Source organism: Beta vulgaris, chromosome 4 (genome assembly GCF_026745355.1).
Source record: "Beta vulgaris subsp. vulgaris cultivar EL10 chromosome 4, EL10.2, whole genome shotgun sequence".
Classification (NCBI taxonomy): domain Eukaryota; kingdom Viridiplantae; phylum Streptophyta; class Magnoliopsida; order Caryophyllales; family Amaranthaceae; genus Beta; species Beta vulgaris.
This window is the reverse complement of record NC_079205.1, coordinates 58915476-58934954: the sequence shown is the minus strand read 5'-3', so window position 1 is coordinate 58934954 and position 19479 is coordinate 58915476. Positions and strand designations below refer to the sequence as shown.

Below are 19479 nucleotides of genomic sequence, written 5' to 3'. Positions count from 1 at the left end.
GTTTTTATTTATCCATAACAAAAAAATATTAAAGAGTTTAAAATACGTGTCGCAGTTCGCACATTAAAAAAAGGGAAACAACTTTGTGAGATCAGACTCATCACAGTACGAGTCGCCCACATCTAAAACGCTGGCGGACAAAGGTAGGTCCGTCGTTTATCTTAATCTCCATTTGCTACTTAAACAAAGTCAGAAAAAACCATCAAAAACATCACAGAAAGAAAATCAAAACAAAGTTTTTCAACCTAAAAGTTGACTTTTATACCTCAAAATCCCACCAATAAACAACTACTACTTCTAGTAACACAACAAATATATAAAAAAAAACCTAATCACATTATCACACAATCCTAAATCTTCCTAAACCATAAACACCATACACTCTCTCTTGACTCTTCTTCTCTTCATTCACACAACAAACTCTAAAAATCGTACTCATAATAAATCCAACTCTTTCTCTCTCCTCTTCAAACCCTGAATTGTCTCTCTCAACATATTTGCTTAAATCCTTTAGAAATTCTTCTGTTCTCCCATTTGTTTTTTTCTCCCCCTCCAAACACTCCCTTATACTCTTCACTTCATAGTTCATACTCTATCTCTTCATTTCTCTCTCCTAACAACAACACAAGATATGGATGTAAGTAAAAAAACAAACTTTCTTCTCTTTCTGTAATTTTTTATATGAGCAATTAAGCGTAATGATGTAGACGAGATTCGATCCCAGATCAAGTTCGAAACGTCTACTTTTTGTCTTATAAATCTGAAGGTTTGTTATAATATAATGTTTACAGGAATATAAAATGCGAGGGAGTCAAATACCTGCGTTTGGAAATTGGGAATATGTAAACGATTTACCAATAACTCAATATTTTGAATGTGCAAGACAAGCGGGTTTAATTCGCTACAGCTCATCCTCAGGAGAATGTTGTGATAATCATCATAATCATAATCATAATCAATCTGCTGCAACACCTGATTTATACACCGTTGATTTCATTAAACCTCGTACTAAGCAGGTCTGCTTTTCTCTCTCCTCAATCTTTTTTTTTTTTTTTTTTTTTTTTTTTTTGTTTATAACTTATAAGGTCTTGTTTGGGTAGAACAGTTTCTGGTAATTTTTTTTTTTGTTTTTGAAAATGTTGAAAAATAATTGAAGCTAGGAGATCTTGTACAGTGTGGCTATAAGTAGGATAAGATTTGATAGATTGCAGGTTAATTGATTAAGATATTTGTATTCATTCATTCATTCAACATGATGAGGTGGGAAGTCTGCTGTTGTTGACTCTGTTTTTTATTTGTATTTGGAAAAAAATTGTTTTTTAGGGGTCAGAAATGTTAGAGGAAAAGTTAGAATTGTGGACTTCCAGTATTAGAAAATTATTGACTAATAAAAGTGATCATATGAGCCACGAAGACGGTATAAATAAAAAGAAGAGGAATTCGAACTTGTAATTTATCGTTCACAGCACCTCAATCCTAACTATTAAGCCAAGACATCATTAGTGACCTTTGATTTTTATATAATGAAAGTGAAAACATGTTTTCAAGAATTAAAATTGGTTTAGTTGGTTGGAGGTTCTTTTTAAGGTGACGGAAGTTCGATATTGTCCTTTAGATACCGTTCTTTTGGACTTATTTTTTAGTTCAATTCAGTTTAATAACTTTCAATCTGAAAAACGGAGTCTAAAAATTTATAATTTTCTCCCACTTGTGTAAAGGATATTCATCTAGTCTTAAAAAGAACTGAAAATGTAGGTGCAGTGGAGTGGAATGGATATAGGTGGACAGAGTTCCAGTGAAAATGGGAAACGCTCTTTTTCAGGAGGGTCTAATTACTACGCAATTTTGGGAAAGAGTTGTGTTGGGTTGTGTTTGGATTGCTGACAATCACCAAAAGATTTTGTCAGTTTTTGTTTTCTTTTGGAGCCAAATCTAACTTGCTTTTCCATTTCTGAAACCACCCAAACAAACTAACCCTCCACCCAACCAACGCCAAAAAATTAAAATTAAAAACAATCGACATGTTCGTTCATTATGACTCGTTGCCTCAGTTTTGTGGGATCAAAGTATCACTAAAAACTCCTGAAATTATTTCTAATAAAAAAACTACAAAAATATAGCACAAACGCTTTGATTTTCATGAATACGGGTCGTTTCTCTTTAACATAAAACAAATGAATTGAACTGATTTGAATTAACTAGACTGAAATAAAATGAATAGTGATATGTGAGAGTAAAAGTATTATCCAGAATTGAACTGAAAATAAACTGAGGAGAACAAACACTACAAATATTAATTAGGTACATTTTGAAATGAAATTTAGGAGGTTCTTCACTAATAACTCTATTTCTCAATAAATTTTGTTATACTTCAACACTTTTTTTTTTAGTCTACATTCATACTGAAATTATAAATGTGTGCCCAAAATCTCATAAAAAGTTTATTTAAAGGACAACTAGAGTATATAGTTGTCCATTTAACACTAACTACATTTTTTTATTAAGTAATATCTTAGCTTTTCTAATGTTTACTCTTATAATATAATGCTTTAAAACTAATTCTCAAAAAGTTGGAAAACTATGTTGAGAATTCGTATATAATTTGTTTTCTTCAGAATGATCAGTATTGGTCATATAGTTTAAGAGAATGATTGATAATATAAAACATCACTCAATAAAAAACTGGAAAGAGTATTAACTTAAACTTGTTCCTTTATCCTCTCTCCCTAGATTATTGAATTTTTACGACAAATGGGTATCTAATTAATTGTCCAAGTGAACTCAATCAAGTCCACATAGGTCTGTATATACACAATAGACATGCTTTAAGAGCGCTTGTTAGGCTCTAAATTTTTCAGTGACAACCATTACTTTCATGTGAAAATAAATTCATCCCGAATATCATAAATCCGAATTTGGTCCGACCCTTGAGTACTGATAATTACGATCTACGCTTGACTCGAAAGTGAGATAGACCCGAAACTATCTCACTAGAACCAAATTGATAAACTTCATTGGCACATACAAGGTTGACAGTATTATCCTAAAAAACCAATTATAATAGGTAGAATAACTCACCAATCTAGGAGTATATGTTAGTTATTTTTTCGCTATTTTTTTTAACGTAGGACAACTAGTCCCAACTCACATGTGATTTATACCCTTTCGGATTTGAAGGTGAAAATAATTAGGAGAGTAGGAATTGAAGGTGAAGAAAGACAGCATTTATGAGATTCATGTGAAAATGCATGGTGGTGAGGGGTTGATTGAGGTATGTTGCGTAAAAGAGATTGAAAGTTTAGTAGGACGATCGAGTAAATCTATTCATGTCAAGTAGATGATCTACAATAGTAATAATGTATACTGAGCTGTCTTTGACTAATGTACTTTTATAGAATTAGATTTTAGAAAAAGTCACCTCACATGAAAGTGAGTTTAAGAAAAACTGCCCATCCTTTACTTTCTTGTCGAGACAAAATCGTTTTAGGAGTATTTATGTTTGATGGGACTAATTATTGTCAATTATGAACACACTGCTTCACTTCAATTCTCATGTACGAAGGTCTCATTAGTTGGTTGAAATTTATTAACAAATTTACTTTTGATCATAACAATTTTTTTTTTTTGAATTGATGGAAATAGACTATTAATAAATTCTTAACTTTGTTGAGTTGAACTCTACTAATTATGAATATGTATCTCTAGTGGGTCGGTAAAAAAATTTCCCACATTTTTCTTTGAAGATCACACTATATCATTTGTATAACTTCAATGAGTTTGTCTGGTAAGAGACAGCCTACTTTTTAAATTTAAATTAGGCAATGATAAGCCCAATATTAAAAAAAAAAAATTATTCTAATAGGGACTAGGTTAATTTGTTTCGATGGCTAGTTTAATCCATTTAGTTAGTAGGTCTACTTTTATATTAATTTTAGACCATCTCTTTTAATAAAATTTGAACTTGAATATGAATATTTTCAATAAATAATTATTATCTCATTGCTTAATTCAAGTAATGGTGTATTTAAAAATTTAATCATAAATCTACTTTACTACTCTAAAATAAGAGGCAACTTCTTTCAAATTTCCTGAAATACTATGATTTTTGATTTAAAAATAAAAGGAATTGTACACTATTGTCAAACTTTTCATGATAAATTTATTTTGGTGAAATAATGTTGAACATGAGTTGAGTATTTAAAATGTATAACAACTTATTTTTAGACAACTTTTTCTCTTACACTAAAAGATACCCAACATCCCATTTACTAATTTGATAAATTTGTGGCAGATTTTGGGGTCCTCCAATTTCCAAGTATTAGTAATGATGATATTATAGTAGTAGTACCCAGTACTATAGTATAAGTAGTGTTATTGTTACTTGTACTACTATATGTTGCGGGTAATTGCTAGGCTCCAGATTCACATAATCACATGACAATTGACAAGTTATACATCACGTTTACAAGTTACAACCACCACAAAAACCCAAGCAACAAACATCATATCATCTCATAAGCAACCCACATTTAATTTCTTTGCCTCCCATTTCCTCCAGATATGGGCCGTGGGCCTCCCTCAGTTTCAATGACACTATTCCAACATTATTGATAAACTTCAAGAAAATGAAGAATTTTTAAACAATTTACTGTAGATCTAGATTTATCATGTGCATGTTACATAGAATTATAGAAGTATAAGATTATGATTTATTAACTAAAACTCTCCTTAGCTTATTTTGAACCCACTAAGGCCTTGTTCAATTAAGTTTGGTTTGGTTTAGTTCAGTTCTAATCAATTCAGTTCAATTCAGTTGCAATCCGTTCAGTTCAATTCAATTCAATTTAATTGCTATCAATTCAGCTTCGTTGCAATAAGTTTAGCTTTTTATGCTGAAAAGAATATGTCCTAGCTAACATGAAACGTAACCTTAAATGTACCATGCCAACGGTATAAAGTCCATAATAAAAGTGTAAACGGACTTTTAGTCGTGATTTAATGAGTTTTCGCCTTATTCTCGGCATCACAACATATGATATTTTAAAGAGTATGTATCTCCTCGGTGTAAAAAGATATTCTTTTATACCGTACACTATATATAACACATTTTAGTTAGATAAAAGCTGAGAACTAATAGGTCGATGAAATAAGTGAAAATAAGGTGAAGAAAATACACGCTTAATTATAAAGATGATGACGTGCAGGGTAAGGGGAGAGAAAAGAGAACAGGAGGCACACATGTGAAGGAAGGAAATAGGAAGCAAGCTGGGAAGGTATTTGACGTAACAGTAACGGAACTTCCCCGTTCACAAACAGGAAACGTTAAGAAAAAGCAACAGCAGTACCAATACGACGCCGGATCAGGCGCCCAACCTCGTAAAGCTCCCAAAGCTGTTGATGAAGATCTCTACAAAATCCCCCCTGAGCTCCTTAAACGGGTACGTACTAAACTTACTAATTAATCTCAATTTTTCAAACTATTACATTCATTTCATATATTAGTACTTAATTATATATATATATATATATATATATATCAAGTAATTAATATGATTAACGAGCTTAATCAAAGATTAGGGAACATGCTTAGTGCTACCTCGTTTTTGTAGTAGTTTTAAGACTAGTAATAGTTTTATAACAAAATAATGCTTACAAATTTGTTCATTGTGCCATATATTGGTTTTGAGTTGGATCCATTAAATTACTTGGTCTTGGATCTTGGGATTTATTGTAGATGATGTTTTGGGAATCAAAATCTTCGTCCTATAATTTGTGTATTTGTTCTATGTCACTATGTATTTTAGAGGTTGTGTTACCATGATTTTATGTGTAAATGATAATTGAAATTTAAAAAATATATATCAACAACCAAAAATGACGTTTTCTCAAAAAAAAAAAAAAAAAAAAATGACTCACAAGTGAATCTAATATTTGATTATCTTTGAGATAGGCTGAGGCTTAAAATTAATTTTGGTTGTATATATATACTCCGGCTATAAAGCCGTAGTGGTCCCCCTTGGGCCGTCCGGATCCCATGGGTGAACCGGAAGTTGGATTTATCACTAGAATCTCCTCATTTATCTTACGGACTAGAAATTTGGTTCCAATTTTTTGCTCTTCCTACTTTAACTGTGCGTGTTTGTAATTTTTTTTTTTACATTAAATATTTTTTATGACATATTAATTCATAGAAAAATAACACATGAATATTAATAAAGTATCACTTGAAATGAATTAGATAAGATCGCACTTGATTATATATTTTTTATTATAAATTAAGAAGAATTAAAAAAATCCTTTTTAATTATAAATAGTATATTAGGAAGAAAAAAAGGATACGGAGAAAGTATTTTTCTTTTAGCAAGGTAGTGGGAAGGAGAAAGAGAAGGAGAAGGATGAGAGGAATCTCTATTACAAATATTTTCATATTAGGGTTTGAATTAATGAAGCCATAACCTCGTCATTAGAAATATGCCATAGTTATAATTATGCATCAATGGGACTTGTAGTTGTTGGGACTTTGGACTTTTGGGCTCTAAGCTTGTAGGTGTTGGATTTTTGCACTGACATAGTGACATGTATGATGTATGTATATGTTACCCCATGGCCCATGGGTAGTGGTCTGTACTGAGACACGTGTATATTTATTAAAGTGATTAAAATTGAATCTGTTTTGTATGATTAATTTAGCCTGGGTACCCAATATCATTAGTTTAAAAATGTTTAGAGACCCTACTTTTCATACTCTCAATTATGATTTTGGTCCAATATATGTGCAGCATTCAACTAAAACTTAGAGGTGATTTTGGGCCGACCGTGCCTGAAAAAATTCCCGTTAGTCAGGTCAAAATTCGGGCCAAATTTTGTTCATAAAGCCCGTTGTTTTGGCCAAATGAACGGGCTTTTCGCACTAAAAAATAAACTAAGAAGTCATTTTTTTTACTTGCTCAAAGTAAAAAAAAATCGGATTAGGCCCGATTGCGGCCCCAAAAATCTGTCCAAACCCGCCTAAAATCGGGCCGGATTGGAGTCGATCAGCTCTACTAAAATTATATCTTCTCTGTTCGAATGTAGTTGTCACATTATTAAATTAAATTACACTATCAACACGACAATTAATTTTGGACGGAGGAAGTAGTGTTTTTTTTCTTCTATTTATTAAGCTTACAATTTTTATATTAAATTTTAAATCTCGAGCTAATGGCCGGTATATTTACCATTTTATGCAGAAGAAAAGGCTGGGATTTTTTTCAAGATGCTTGGTTCCACCTTGTGCAGTCTAATGCAAGTAAAATGGAAAAGAAGAAATTGAAAACCTATTTACTAGAAGCTTTTTTTTCATTTTTCTGGCCAGTTACTTGTGTAATATATGCAATCTTATACTGCTATATTAGTAGCCTTTTGCCATTAAAATCTGGTCAAGTTAGCTGCAACTACTGCTTTTGTAGTAAAAAAAATATCTAGAATTTAGTCATGAACATTTGCCATATTGTCAATATTCATACTTATATTGTCATATCTTGGTAGTCTACTATTAACTTTGTAGGGAAAGTCTTGGTGCTGAAATTTCAATGGTAGGCCAAGATGCACTAAAGAAAAGTATTAGTCATTATATTGACTTCAATTTCTTATCTTATTAGTGAATAGTGATTATATTATTTAATGATTTTTTGGTTGATACAGTGTATTCATACAATTGTATGTCATGTGATTAGCTAAACGACAAATTGTACTCACAAAAATTGGAAATTTTTGGTGAAGTACTTGTTAGATCTAACCAAACAATTGGAGAATGAGTGAATGTAGTAAAATAACAATAGATACTTCAGCTCCGAAATTATATAATGTTAAAAATTTGCACAAATATAGTAAAGAGATAGTTCATACTTCATAATTTATCATATAATATAAGATGCACCGTGGTTTAATTTAAAGAGTTAAAAGGTCATATTATGTAAAATGAGGATTTTTTTTTTATAAAAATAAGATAACGAGGAACCTTGATAAGTTGGGGGAATAAACGGGATTCCAACTTGTTTAGGGTGAAAATTGATCCCAAGACCTCTTGGAACCATGGGAGAAGTTTTAACCACCAGGCCGACAATCTCTCACTGATAAGTGTGTTTCAAACGTACTTTATGGACTCCTTTTAGCTCATTTTGATCCTCTTTCTCCCCTTTCTTCCCTCGTTATTCTCCCTTTTCCCTTCTATTTCATTCACTTGATCATACTTGATCATAGTGATATTTTGCTAGATTTTTAGTCATTTTTGACCGAATTTCTAGTACATTTGCTTTCACCTTGTTTTGCCATGTTCTTGATATAGGTGAAACTACTAAGAGCTACGATTTGTAAAGTTGGAAAAGGTAGCAATGAAAAAAAGCACACATTGATAAATGGTCGCTTGCACCATTCCCCATGTCCGCTCGCACAAAGGAGCACATTGCAAATGAAATCTTGAACAGAGAACTTCAAATGGACATAACTTTCAAACCACAAATCGGATGAAGGTAATTCCAGTTGGAGGTGAAAGCTCGTTTCGATATCTTTCCAACGACTGGTCATAAGCTTGATTTGGATATAAAACGAAGAAGTTATGCTCGTTTTAAGTTGAACTGTCCAGTTTGAGGCAGAATGGTGAGGTGCGCCCGCACCTGATTTTGGTGCGCCCGCACCAGTCGTTTCCGGAAAAGAGAGCTCGTGGCTTCATTAAACGAGTTTTTGTTTTATTTCGAGGACTTACACTTTATTCTATCTTTCACACAACTTTTTAGGGTTTTGTATTAGAGAGAAAACACTTGAGTTTTCATTGGTAATTGAGATTAGATCATAGTTTGTGATTCGATTACATTCAAGGTACTTTTATTCAATTCAATTCAAAGTTTTAGTTTTTATTTCATTCTCTTGTGTTTGTTTTGTTCTATATTATTTAGATCTTCATTCTCTTAGTTTATAATTGCGATTTCTATTAGTTTAATAATTCTTAATCATGTTTACCTTAGATTAGTCATAGATTCATTGTTTAATTGCTTTAATCCATGATTAGTGAGTAGTTTCATAATCTAGGGTTAGGGTGAAAGTATGAATTAGGGTTTTAAATATGATGTTGATGTGATTGTGATTATTTAGAGAAATTATGCATTGATCTTGGTGTTTTGAGACCTTAGGATAGATATTGATCACATTTATACTTTGGTATTTTGATTTCAAAGTTCTTAAATCGGATTTTGAACTCTTTTATCATCCCCAAGAATCAACTTAATTTCTATACCAAGATATTGGATGGAAATTAAGGGGATCCTTCATTAGGGGTTTTCCAAACTTATTGAATCTCTTAATCAATTAACTAAAGACCATTCGAGAGAGGATTTAGATGATTGATTAATGATTACTCTTGAGGACCATTCGAGAGAGGACTCAAGTAATTTAGAGGGAAACTAAACCTTGCATAATCGTCTCTGTTGCTTCCAATCGCATTAACAATCATCATCCGTTCTTATTCATACTAGTAACCTTAACTCTAGTGTCTTTTATTGTTATTTTAAACTCGTGATATTTGCTGTTCTAGCTGTTAGATAGTCTTAATTGTTACCAAACATCTTTCAAACCCCAAATACCTTTCAATTAGGTAGTCTAGACTAGATAGACTTAATCAATCCCATTTTCCCTGTGGATCGACCCTTGACTTGCCCTTACTATTCTCTTAGTGATTGCTTGTTAGGACTATAAATATTGTTTGGAAAGCGGTTCTTAGTGCCTTAACGACACACTAAAAACCTCTTATCACTCACTCTCGTGAAAAATGAGGAAAGTGCTTCCTTCGTTTTTTTAGTTCTACTATTTATACTTTAATTTGCACATTTAGTACAAATTATTTTGAATACTTATATCTTTAATTATGTATGTGTAAAAATCATAAAAATATGAATTCTGAAAATATATATCGAGATGAATCCAAAAGATCCCATATAACTATGTTTTTCCTTATGTATAAATAATACAAAATGGTCGTTATGACCGTGTACTTGGTTGCTTGGCTCAGATGTACTCCTCATCTTTGGGTGTGCTTGGTAGTATAAAACCTTCCTTCCTTGGTGAAGGAATACCTGGCTTTGAGTCGAGTGTATTTGGGCCAGGTTATAAATGAAATGAAAAACCAACTTATATAAAAAAAAAAAAATACAAGATGGTCAAAGTATAGTTTGTGAATATAAATTATATTTTCTAATAATGGATGATTAAATATATTGATGGACAAAGTTGTGCACCACGAAGTACGCTCAAGTCAAAATGGAGCATCTATTTAAAAGTGAAGGGAGTATTTATTTTTGGTAGATTAAATTATTTACTTGCACTGCTCTGATAATATATTATCCTGAAATACATAAAATAATAATTTAGATTGGAATATTCCTTTAGATCTTAGGTCAACACAATATTATTTAGCACAAATACCACAATAGTTAGTGATGCTGGGAGCAGATAGCTAAGCAAGTTGCCTAAGTATATACTCCATCCGTCCCAAAATATAGTTTCCATTTCCATTTCGGGTGTCCCAAAATATAGTTCTCATTTTCATATTTAGTTCCACATTTTTCCATAATTTGTCTAGGAAAATCGTGTCCCATCATTTATTTGTTTCTTGAATTTTGTTTTTTCCTTTGTTTATTCAACCAAAATGTTACTTTACTATCTCTCTTAGTTTCTACTTATCTTTGGGTGGAGAATAAGTGATGCCAGTTTAGGCTACTGTGTAAACCTTGAGGAGCTTTCCGGATAGATTGATTACCACCGTTGTCGGGCCGTAATTGCTTTCAAGTCAGTGGTCTCCTACCACAACAAAATCTTGAAATTATCGTTCCTCTGCCATTGCAATTGTCATTTTCTAACAAACCTTATTTCATAACAAGTAGATCTTTTCATGCTATTTATGTATGAATTTCTGAAGTGTTTTCCAAAATTCAAAGTTATTTTAGATAACGTTTATTCTAGAAGGAAGTCTAGAGAACATGGTATTGGTGGCCCTCTAGAATTTCCCTATAAGAATGGCTGTTTTCAATAGATTAAAGAATAAGCCAAAGATTTTCATATTTGACTTTATAGGTTTTAACACTTGTAATCATTAAATTTAACTAAAAAAAGTACTCCCTCCGTTTTTTTAGATGTAATATTGGACTTTTCACGTTTGCCGAGGCACAACTTTGACCGATAATATCTCCAATTGTATAAAAGTAAAAATTATAAAAAATATATATTTGGAAAGTGTATACCATGACGAATCAAACAAGATCCCACATGATTATATTTTTTCTTATGTATAAATAACAATTAGTGGTCAAAGTGTACTGGATGAATAGTTCCCAAAGTCAATATGTTACATCTAAAAAAAACGGAGGAAGTATGAGATTACATATAGTGTAACTCATTTAAGAGAAAGCAACACGTGAAAGACAAATAAATATAATAACGTCTAATACAACTATTGCATCTTTTATCGTAACTCATGATAGATTGACACTTGACAGAAGCTTAATCTATCACAAGATCATGAATTGAATTCCGCTCCCAACACATAATTGTGGTTCTCTATACACTGAAAGAGATGGAAGAGGGGAGTTCTACTAAAGTAGCCTTGTAGAATTTATGAGAAAAGAATGGTAAAATTCCAACAGTGCAACAACAACGAGGGGATGATGTATACTTTATTCGTCTCATAATATAATGTCTATTTCATTTTTGGTGGGTCAAATTTTAAAATTTTTGACTGAATATTCTCATTTGTATATATAGAAAAACATATTCATGTGGAATTGAAGATATTAAAGGTCAAAGTTATGTCTGTAAGACCGTGAAAAAAAGAAACAAACACTATATTATCGGACGGAGGGAGTAATTGTTATGTTTACTTTAGCATACAAATCAAGAAAATATGTGGAGACCATTGAAAAGTAGAATAAAATATAAAATAGCTGTCTTTTTGTGTTATGAAGACAAAAGTTAGTATATAAAGGTAAATAATACGTTTTTTTATCCCCTTTCGAAAACACGTGATACAATGAATTTCCTCTAGGTTGTCCTCGCACAGGACCACTCACCCAGAGGCCCAACAAGCCCTAACCTCCCCTCCAACAATTTTGAAATTTTGCTTCCACTAACATTTGAACCTTAGTCTCCATAAGGAAGATAGAAAGTCGTACCATTAAATCCAAGGGTCCTTGTTATAAAGGTAAATAACATGTGGGTTTGGCTGACATGGCAAAGATAGCAACTAAAAAGAAATGGAAAAATTGACAATAGAGGTCTGAACTTTGGGCGATAATTTTAAAAGGTTTGAACTATTGATTAACCTGTGTAGGTCCCACCTATAGAAGGTCTTAACTTTTAGCGGGTCTCAGTGACTTAAAACTGACGATTTTTTTTTAAAAATCTCACCTATACTTCCTTCCCTCAATTAACCCTTCTGGTGTGACCCAAGTTTTACAAGTTATGGCCTATTAAGCTAGTTTCAAGTCACTAAGGCCCACTAAAAATTAATACCCCTGAAGTTGAGATATACACAGGTTAATCAATAGTTCAGACCTTTTAAAAATTATCACCCAAAGTTGATACCTCTATCGTCAATTTTTGATATGTAAATGGTAAAATGTAGCAACTAAAAAAAGACGGAGATGGTCACTAGTAAGTCATAACGGACCAGTTAGGACTTGAAAGTGACGTTAAGATAGTTGAATCATACGTTAAGGACACTAAAAAATAAGTCTCAATCACAGCCCACAGTTTCAGAGTTGAGAGGCTCAGATGGAAACAAAAGAAAAAAGGGCCCATATATATAAAAGCTGTGATAACTGTGAACTTGCCAAGTAAACAAAAGGCAGGTACTGCATAATAGTAAAGAAGTAACTAGTAAGTATTATAAAGAATTTAGTTAAAGATTCTTTCAAGATACTCTTTTTGCATTTTAGACTTTTAGTTGTATATATGCTTCGGTTGAAGACGTCTTCCAACAGTAACTGAACTCAACCACCCATTATGCGCTCTACATTTGTCATTACGCATTATTGCCCTAAAACCTCAACCAAATAAATAACTATCTTTCTTTCTTTTTAAATAGCCAAAAAATAAATCTTTGACCTTTTAGTTAGGCGGCCAATATGTTTGATGTTTGATCACTTAAACCAAACTATACCAAAACAGCAATATCCATTATACGGTTATACCCTTGTTAGTTGTCTCCACAGTCCATATGTGCAACCTATGTACGAGTAGTTATTTTAGATCACATATTCGTACTCGTGTTCGATATGATACATATCCTCTATGAGTACGCGTACCCAATTCTAAAGTTTCAAAATCTTGTCGTTTCCCGTTCCCATATCCGAATCCGAACCCATTCCCGTATCCGAATCTGTGCAACATAGTGTGCAAGTGCTTCCCAAAAAAAAGTTGTTTAGGAGGGCTGAAACACTCATTGAAATCACAAGTGATTGGGTTATGTATTCATGTAGAGGCCAATTTTTCTTGATAGTATTGTTATATATAGGGATAGAATAGGTATTTTACGATACTAAATTTAAAGGGTATTTTGAAGTGGAAAAGAGGTGTATGTAAACTTTTAAATCCATATATTGTGTTTATTATCATTTCTCTTTTGTCTAACTTACGTAGTTCTAACAATTGAAAAATTGATTTCGTAACATTGATGTTAATAGCCATATTTAGATGCTCAGAATAGGTATTTTAGATGCCCACCTTAATAATAATTTTAGAATTATAAATCTAAATTAAGAGTAGCAATTTTAAGTGAGTTCTGATAACAACTAAAAGTCTATAAATGTTAAATTCATTTAGAAAGAAAGAAGCCTTAGTCTTATGGATATATCGATAAATTCTTTCTTGAACAAGAAGCAAATGTGACAACCATGACACTTGAAAATGGAGATACATTAATTTTGTATGGCTAATATTTTGTAAGTTCATTATTAAGGTAGATTATTCTTCTTTACCCAAAAGAGTCTTTCCAACACTCATAGTTAGTTAGAAGTAGAACTCATAACAAATATTATTTCCAATCGAATCTTCTTTCATGGCTTCACATATGGTTGGATGATCGGATCATATTAAGTTGCTATTGTTGTTTGTGTACTTTGAAGTTTGACCTAGTAATTAGAAAACACAAAAAGCCTAAGAAAGTAGTAAACAACTCTTTTCGTATCTCTTATCAACAAATGACAAAACCCACTTTACCTGGATGAAAAGATAAGGAGTAAAGTAAATCAAAATTCAAAAGGAAAGGTTGAGGCCCAAAGCAAAGAATCCACAAAGGATGAAAGCACCAAATCACTGATTGCCGACACTACAATAGTACTACTCAGCGACTTCTTCCGTTCTGTTTTAAATGAAATATTGGGTGAAATGACACTATTTATTAATCAATTTTGATTCTAATTTATCGCCATTATATATAGAAAAACATAGTCAAGTGAGATCTTGTTAGATTCAAATGCATACTATCATTTTATAACTTTTTTATATTTTTCACGTGTGCACAACTAAAAATATTAATGATTAAAGAAACACATTCGATTGCGTGAAAAAACAAACGTTTCATTTAAAACAAAACAAAGTACAATTTTTAGCTAATTCAACAATTCAATAAAATCCATGAGGGGCAATTTAGACATTTTTCCTACTATCAGTAATCTTAACTCGGCAAAAAAAAAAGCTATTCATTTAAGGGTTCGCCGCAAAACTAAGGTATATTGACGTTATCTAACCTTAATAACTATTATGTCAATAATTTTTGTTAGAAAGGGTAAGAACCTCAAATGGTTAGATGAACAAACAAACTACATTCCTTTTTTATAAATTCTTATTAGTACTACTATGATTCAAAAAGCTCAATTTGCTTTCATAGAGGCATAGGTAAGACATGTGACATAAGCAATGCACGCTAAGATACAAGTTGAAAACACTAAAATTTACAATAATATGTTTCCAAATTGAGAATCTAGTACAAGAATGCTTTTATAAAACAAAGCATGAAAAATACCTTCAAACTAACCAAATACATCATGCTGAAAAGCACACCAACCTATTAATGGTTTATTATACATTGGAATAACTAGTCATATAAACAATATTCTAGTTGCTTCTTTCCTTTTTTCTTCCCTGTGATATCTATAAATTCAACTTCTTCAACAACTACTTTCTTAGCCACTATAATATGTCATTCTCACAAGCAGTAGAACTAGAATAGCATCACACAACAAGAGAAATAAAAGGTGCAAAGTTTTCAGAAAACAAATCAATCAATGTGTATTTAAGTAAAGTGCAGCACAACCGACACTAACAAAAGATTGGTTGTGAGTTTATGACAGCAACAAGCAGAGTTCTAATCTGATTTATAATAGCTAATTACTTACTAATTAGTAATTAGCATATATATCACCTCCATCTAGTGGCCCCCACAAAAGGACACACATAAACATGTTTTTTTTTTTAACCATATGAGCTACGAAGGCAGTACAAACAAGGGGGAGGACTCGAACGTGTGACCTATCGTTCACAGCACCTCAATCTTAACCACTAGGCCAAGACATCATTGGTTAAACATGTTGATTGTGATGATCAAAGGTTTATAAGGTGGTCCATAACATATTATTGACAAGAAACTAATTCAATTGATAAAACCAAACTGAGCTAAAATTCTCACCTCAAACCACAACAGATAAAAGCCATTCTTATTCAGAACAAATGGAAACCAAAACTTGTAGTAGACTACTGTACAATGCTAGAAACAGTTAAGAGTTGGGAACAAAATTTACTTACCCCCCATTATGAACTCGACGTATTCGACTTTACACGTAACAGAACTAATTGGTTTGTATACAACGACCGAGACTGACGAGGAAGCGATATGTACAAAAACTTCCTAGGGAAAATTATGTCTTCAAGCAGTATGAGTGTAGTTCATGCGTCTGTTCGACTTCAACTTATCCAGTATACTATTAGCCTTCCTTTTTGCCCTTGAAGTTCCATTCTCTGCCAGCTTTGAGATTGTTCCGTGGTCTTTCTCCTCATTTCGAACATCCTTCAGAGTAAAATGACTATATCCACAGATATCATGCAGAATCACTATGCAATTTTCTCTGTCAGGCTCACAATTACTCTCTCTTATGATACTTAGCAAGCACCCGGCTGACTCAAGGTCCTCAAGTTCATCAATTGCTTTATGATTGGTTGACAGAAGAGCGAGGATAGCCAACAGCTCAGAGACATGGGTCTTCTCCTTGATCTTTTGTAATATCACTTTGACTGCTCCATCACGGATAGCTTTAGCCCTGTTCTCCCGTTTTCTGCACAGGTTAAAGATTGCTGAAGCCACATCTTTCATGGCGGATTGATGCCCTTGTTCCAGAAGGTCAATCAAAGACTTCAAAGCACCCGATTCTCCAATAAGAAGCTTATTTTCATCGAGTGCTGACAATGTGAAAAGGGCAGCAGCAGCATTGGTTTTTGTTTCCATGGTCCCACATTTCAAGGATTCATTCAGAAAAGGGATAACAAGTGGATAGTCCGCTATAAGCTTCTTGTTATTGTCATGTATGGACAGATTCAATATAGTTGTTACAAGATCCTCCCGAAGATCAGGATGATCTTCCAGGATTACTGAGTCTTTGAGGGGGGCCAGCAACTGTGGTAGAGCATTGGGAGACTCACCAAAGAAGGAGCGAAAAGATGGCATTCGCCTTGTCAATGTACGAATCTCTTTTGCAGCCTCCTTTAGTTCAGACAGAGTTAAAGACATCTTCTCCAGGAGTGTATTTAACTGATTCCGATCACCATCAGTCACAAATCCATCATGAACATCCTGAAGAGGAGGAGGGAGTTCAGTTCCGTGATCCTTGCACCATTGTTTTATCAGCTCTAGGACTAAATGGTTAGGGGTAAGCTCAACATGAGTAAGCACTTGTTGGGTCTGAGGACATAATCGATTGCCGTCTTTTAACCATCTCTGAATAAATGGCCGATCATAAGTCTGGAAATGAAGGACATTTTCCCCTTAGTTCAGAGCCAGAATCACAGGAATGCAAAAATGCAAGAACAGAAACCAAACCACAAAGTTCAAAGGGCAACATTCTATATAAAGATATACCCACACAAATGTAGTCACTAAAACCAGCTCTAAGAAAGCTGAATACCCAATTGATAATCACATTATCTTGAATTCGCAACCACAACGAAAGGCGAACCACATGTTTTCCTATTGAATGCAGAACAAGAACTCTTACATACAGGTAAAAGAATCACATGTTGTCCTCCAAAACATATCACCATATACTACATTTCACATAGACAATGTGAATCAAGAACATTATGACTCATATCCTCCACATTAATATACTAATCTAGTAATAACTAATAAGCTTAAACAAATAACAATCACATTAATCTAGAAATTCCCTACCACTTCTTTAATCAGTTAATCACATGGAAAGATTTAACCCAAGAAAATGGATAAGGCAGAATTTCTCAGTACAACCACCATCAGTTTTATTTTTTCTAACCAATTATTTTGTTTCTAGTACTTGTCCTTGTAGAAACAAACACTGCAACTACTGAAACTGCTGGCATTCTCTGAGCAAACCATACCACACGAAATCCAAACAATTCATCATCACTAAAAATTGCACAAAGAACAACAATATGCTCATATCATACATCAAAATTATATTAAAAGAAATTATAAAAAAAATAAAAAAAAAATTCAAGAAATGTAAAAGTTTTAGTAATTACCCAGAAATTATGGGAATTCAATTCCACCGACTCATAACAAAATTTCAGTTCACCAAACACGAAAAGTTCATGTAGTGTTCAAGAAAATGCCAAACCGACACTCCAAGAAAAGACGAAAAAAAGGACCACAAATTCCCAATTCAAAATCACCCAAAAAGAATAAATTTTTTTTAAAAAAACCAATAATTAAAAATCAACAAAAACCCAGAAAATTAAACAAAAACCCAGAAAAATTAAATAAAACCCAGAGAAATTAAATGAAACCCAGAAAAATTAAACAAAAACCCAGAATAAGTAAATAAAAACCCAGAAAAAATAAAGAAAAACCGAGATTAAAAATGAAACCTGGCCAGTAGATAGAACAACAGGGTCCTTCATAATTTCTTTAGAAATCGGGCAACGATATTCATCAGGAACATGTAATTGATCAAGTGTAGAAGAAAGTGAGCGCTTATTTTTCTTGTTTAACTTCAACTCTTTCAATGCAGTTAATGCTTGAATTGCTTCATCAATTCTACCTAAAATTACTCCATTTTCACTCTCATTATTATTATCATCTTCTATACTGATTTCCGTTGCTAAGTTTAGCAATTCTAACTTCAATTCTTTGGCTTTGTTGTTTCTATTATCATCCTTCTCTGAAACATCCATATCTTCACTTTTCACCATTTTTGTTGGAGGAGTTAATTCAGAAGAATTCTGGGAAATTTTGTTGGGAAATAAAGATTCATCAAGACTTACTCTTTCTATCTTTATATAACTTTTTTTTTTCCTCTCTGAAAAAAAAAAAAATCTTGAATTGTTCCTGGTATTTTGGGTTTTGCGTTAATAAGGGGAAAAGGAGAAGGCTTAGGCAGTGTTTGGTTGTGTGGGTTTATTTGATTTTTGGTGGTGAAAGAAATTAGAGAATAGAGATGAGGGGTCTCAACTGCTCAAGTGGAGGTTATTATTTAATGGGATAATCAAAAATTTGGAATTCACTCAAGGGTGATTTTGATGCACGTGGATTTAGAATTAGCTTTGACACTTGAGAGAAAAGAAAAACTACAATTTAATTTTAAATGGTAACCATGAGGGTAGCTTTTAGATGTGAGAGTAGTGGTTCGCTGCGATGGTAGCTATTAGTGGTTGATGTGTATCTTTTTAGTTGTTTGATGTCAAAGTAGCGTTATAACCTCTTGATGTTCGGTAAAACAAGTTGTCAAAACAATTGTTTACAAATAACTAATCAAAAACTCAAATAAAACCTTAACATAAAATTTATAGACCACTAAACACTACTTCAAAAATTACAAATTATAATTTTGACAAACACTACCAAAAACACTACTTCTACCACTAAAAACTACTCATACCACTACTTAACCACACACTCCTATTTTTCTTAATTAGTGTTTTGACTTAAAACACTAAAAGTTACCTTAAAAGCTTGCACCGAACATGCTCTTTGGTTTGTAAGAAACCGCCTATTTTTAAATGAAAATGAGGCAATGGTAAGCCCAGTATTTAAAACAGCATAAGCCCAATAATGACTAGGTTACTTTCTTTCGGTGACTAGTTTAATATATTTAGTGACTATAGGTCTACTTTTATATTAAAATTAGACCGTGTTTTTTAATAATTTTTGTATTTTGTATTACTAGTAAGATATTTTTTTAAAAAAAGTTTCCATCTATATTTGCG

The 19479-nt window shown here is 32.5% G+C and overlaps 2 protein-coding genes across 2 annotated transcripts; one reads left to right on the top strand and one right to left on the bottom strand.

Moving 5' to 3' along the window:
• The first annotated feature begins 329 nt into the window (after positions 1–329).
• Positions 330–7663, top strand: LOC104890422 (uncharacterized). The gene is made up of 4 exons (XM_010675902.4): positions 330–637; positions 792–1016; positions 5205–5438; positions 7230–7663. The coding sequence occupies exons 1-4, from the start codon at positions 632–634 to the stop codon at positions 7281–7283; spliced, it is 519 nt and encodes a 172-aa protein (XP_010674204.1). The 5' UTR covers positions 330–631; the 3' UTR covers positions 7284–7663.
• An 8050-nt stretch (positions 7664–15713) lies between these two features.
• LOC104890423 (U-box domain-containing protein 9) lies at positions 15714–18738 on the bottom strand. Its single transcript, XM_010675903.4, has 2 exons — positions 18142–18738; positions 15714–17038 (listed from the first exon to the last, which is right to left on the bottom strand). Exons 1-2 carry the CDS (start codon positions 18463–18465, stop codon positions 15950–15952), a joined length of 1413 nt encoding a protein of 470 aa, XP_010674205.1. The 5' UTR covers positions 18466–18738; the 3' UTR covers positions 15714–15949.
• Between the last annotated feature and the right edge of the window lie 741 nt (positions 18739–19479).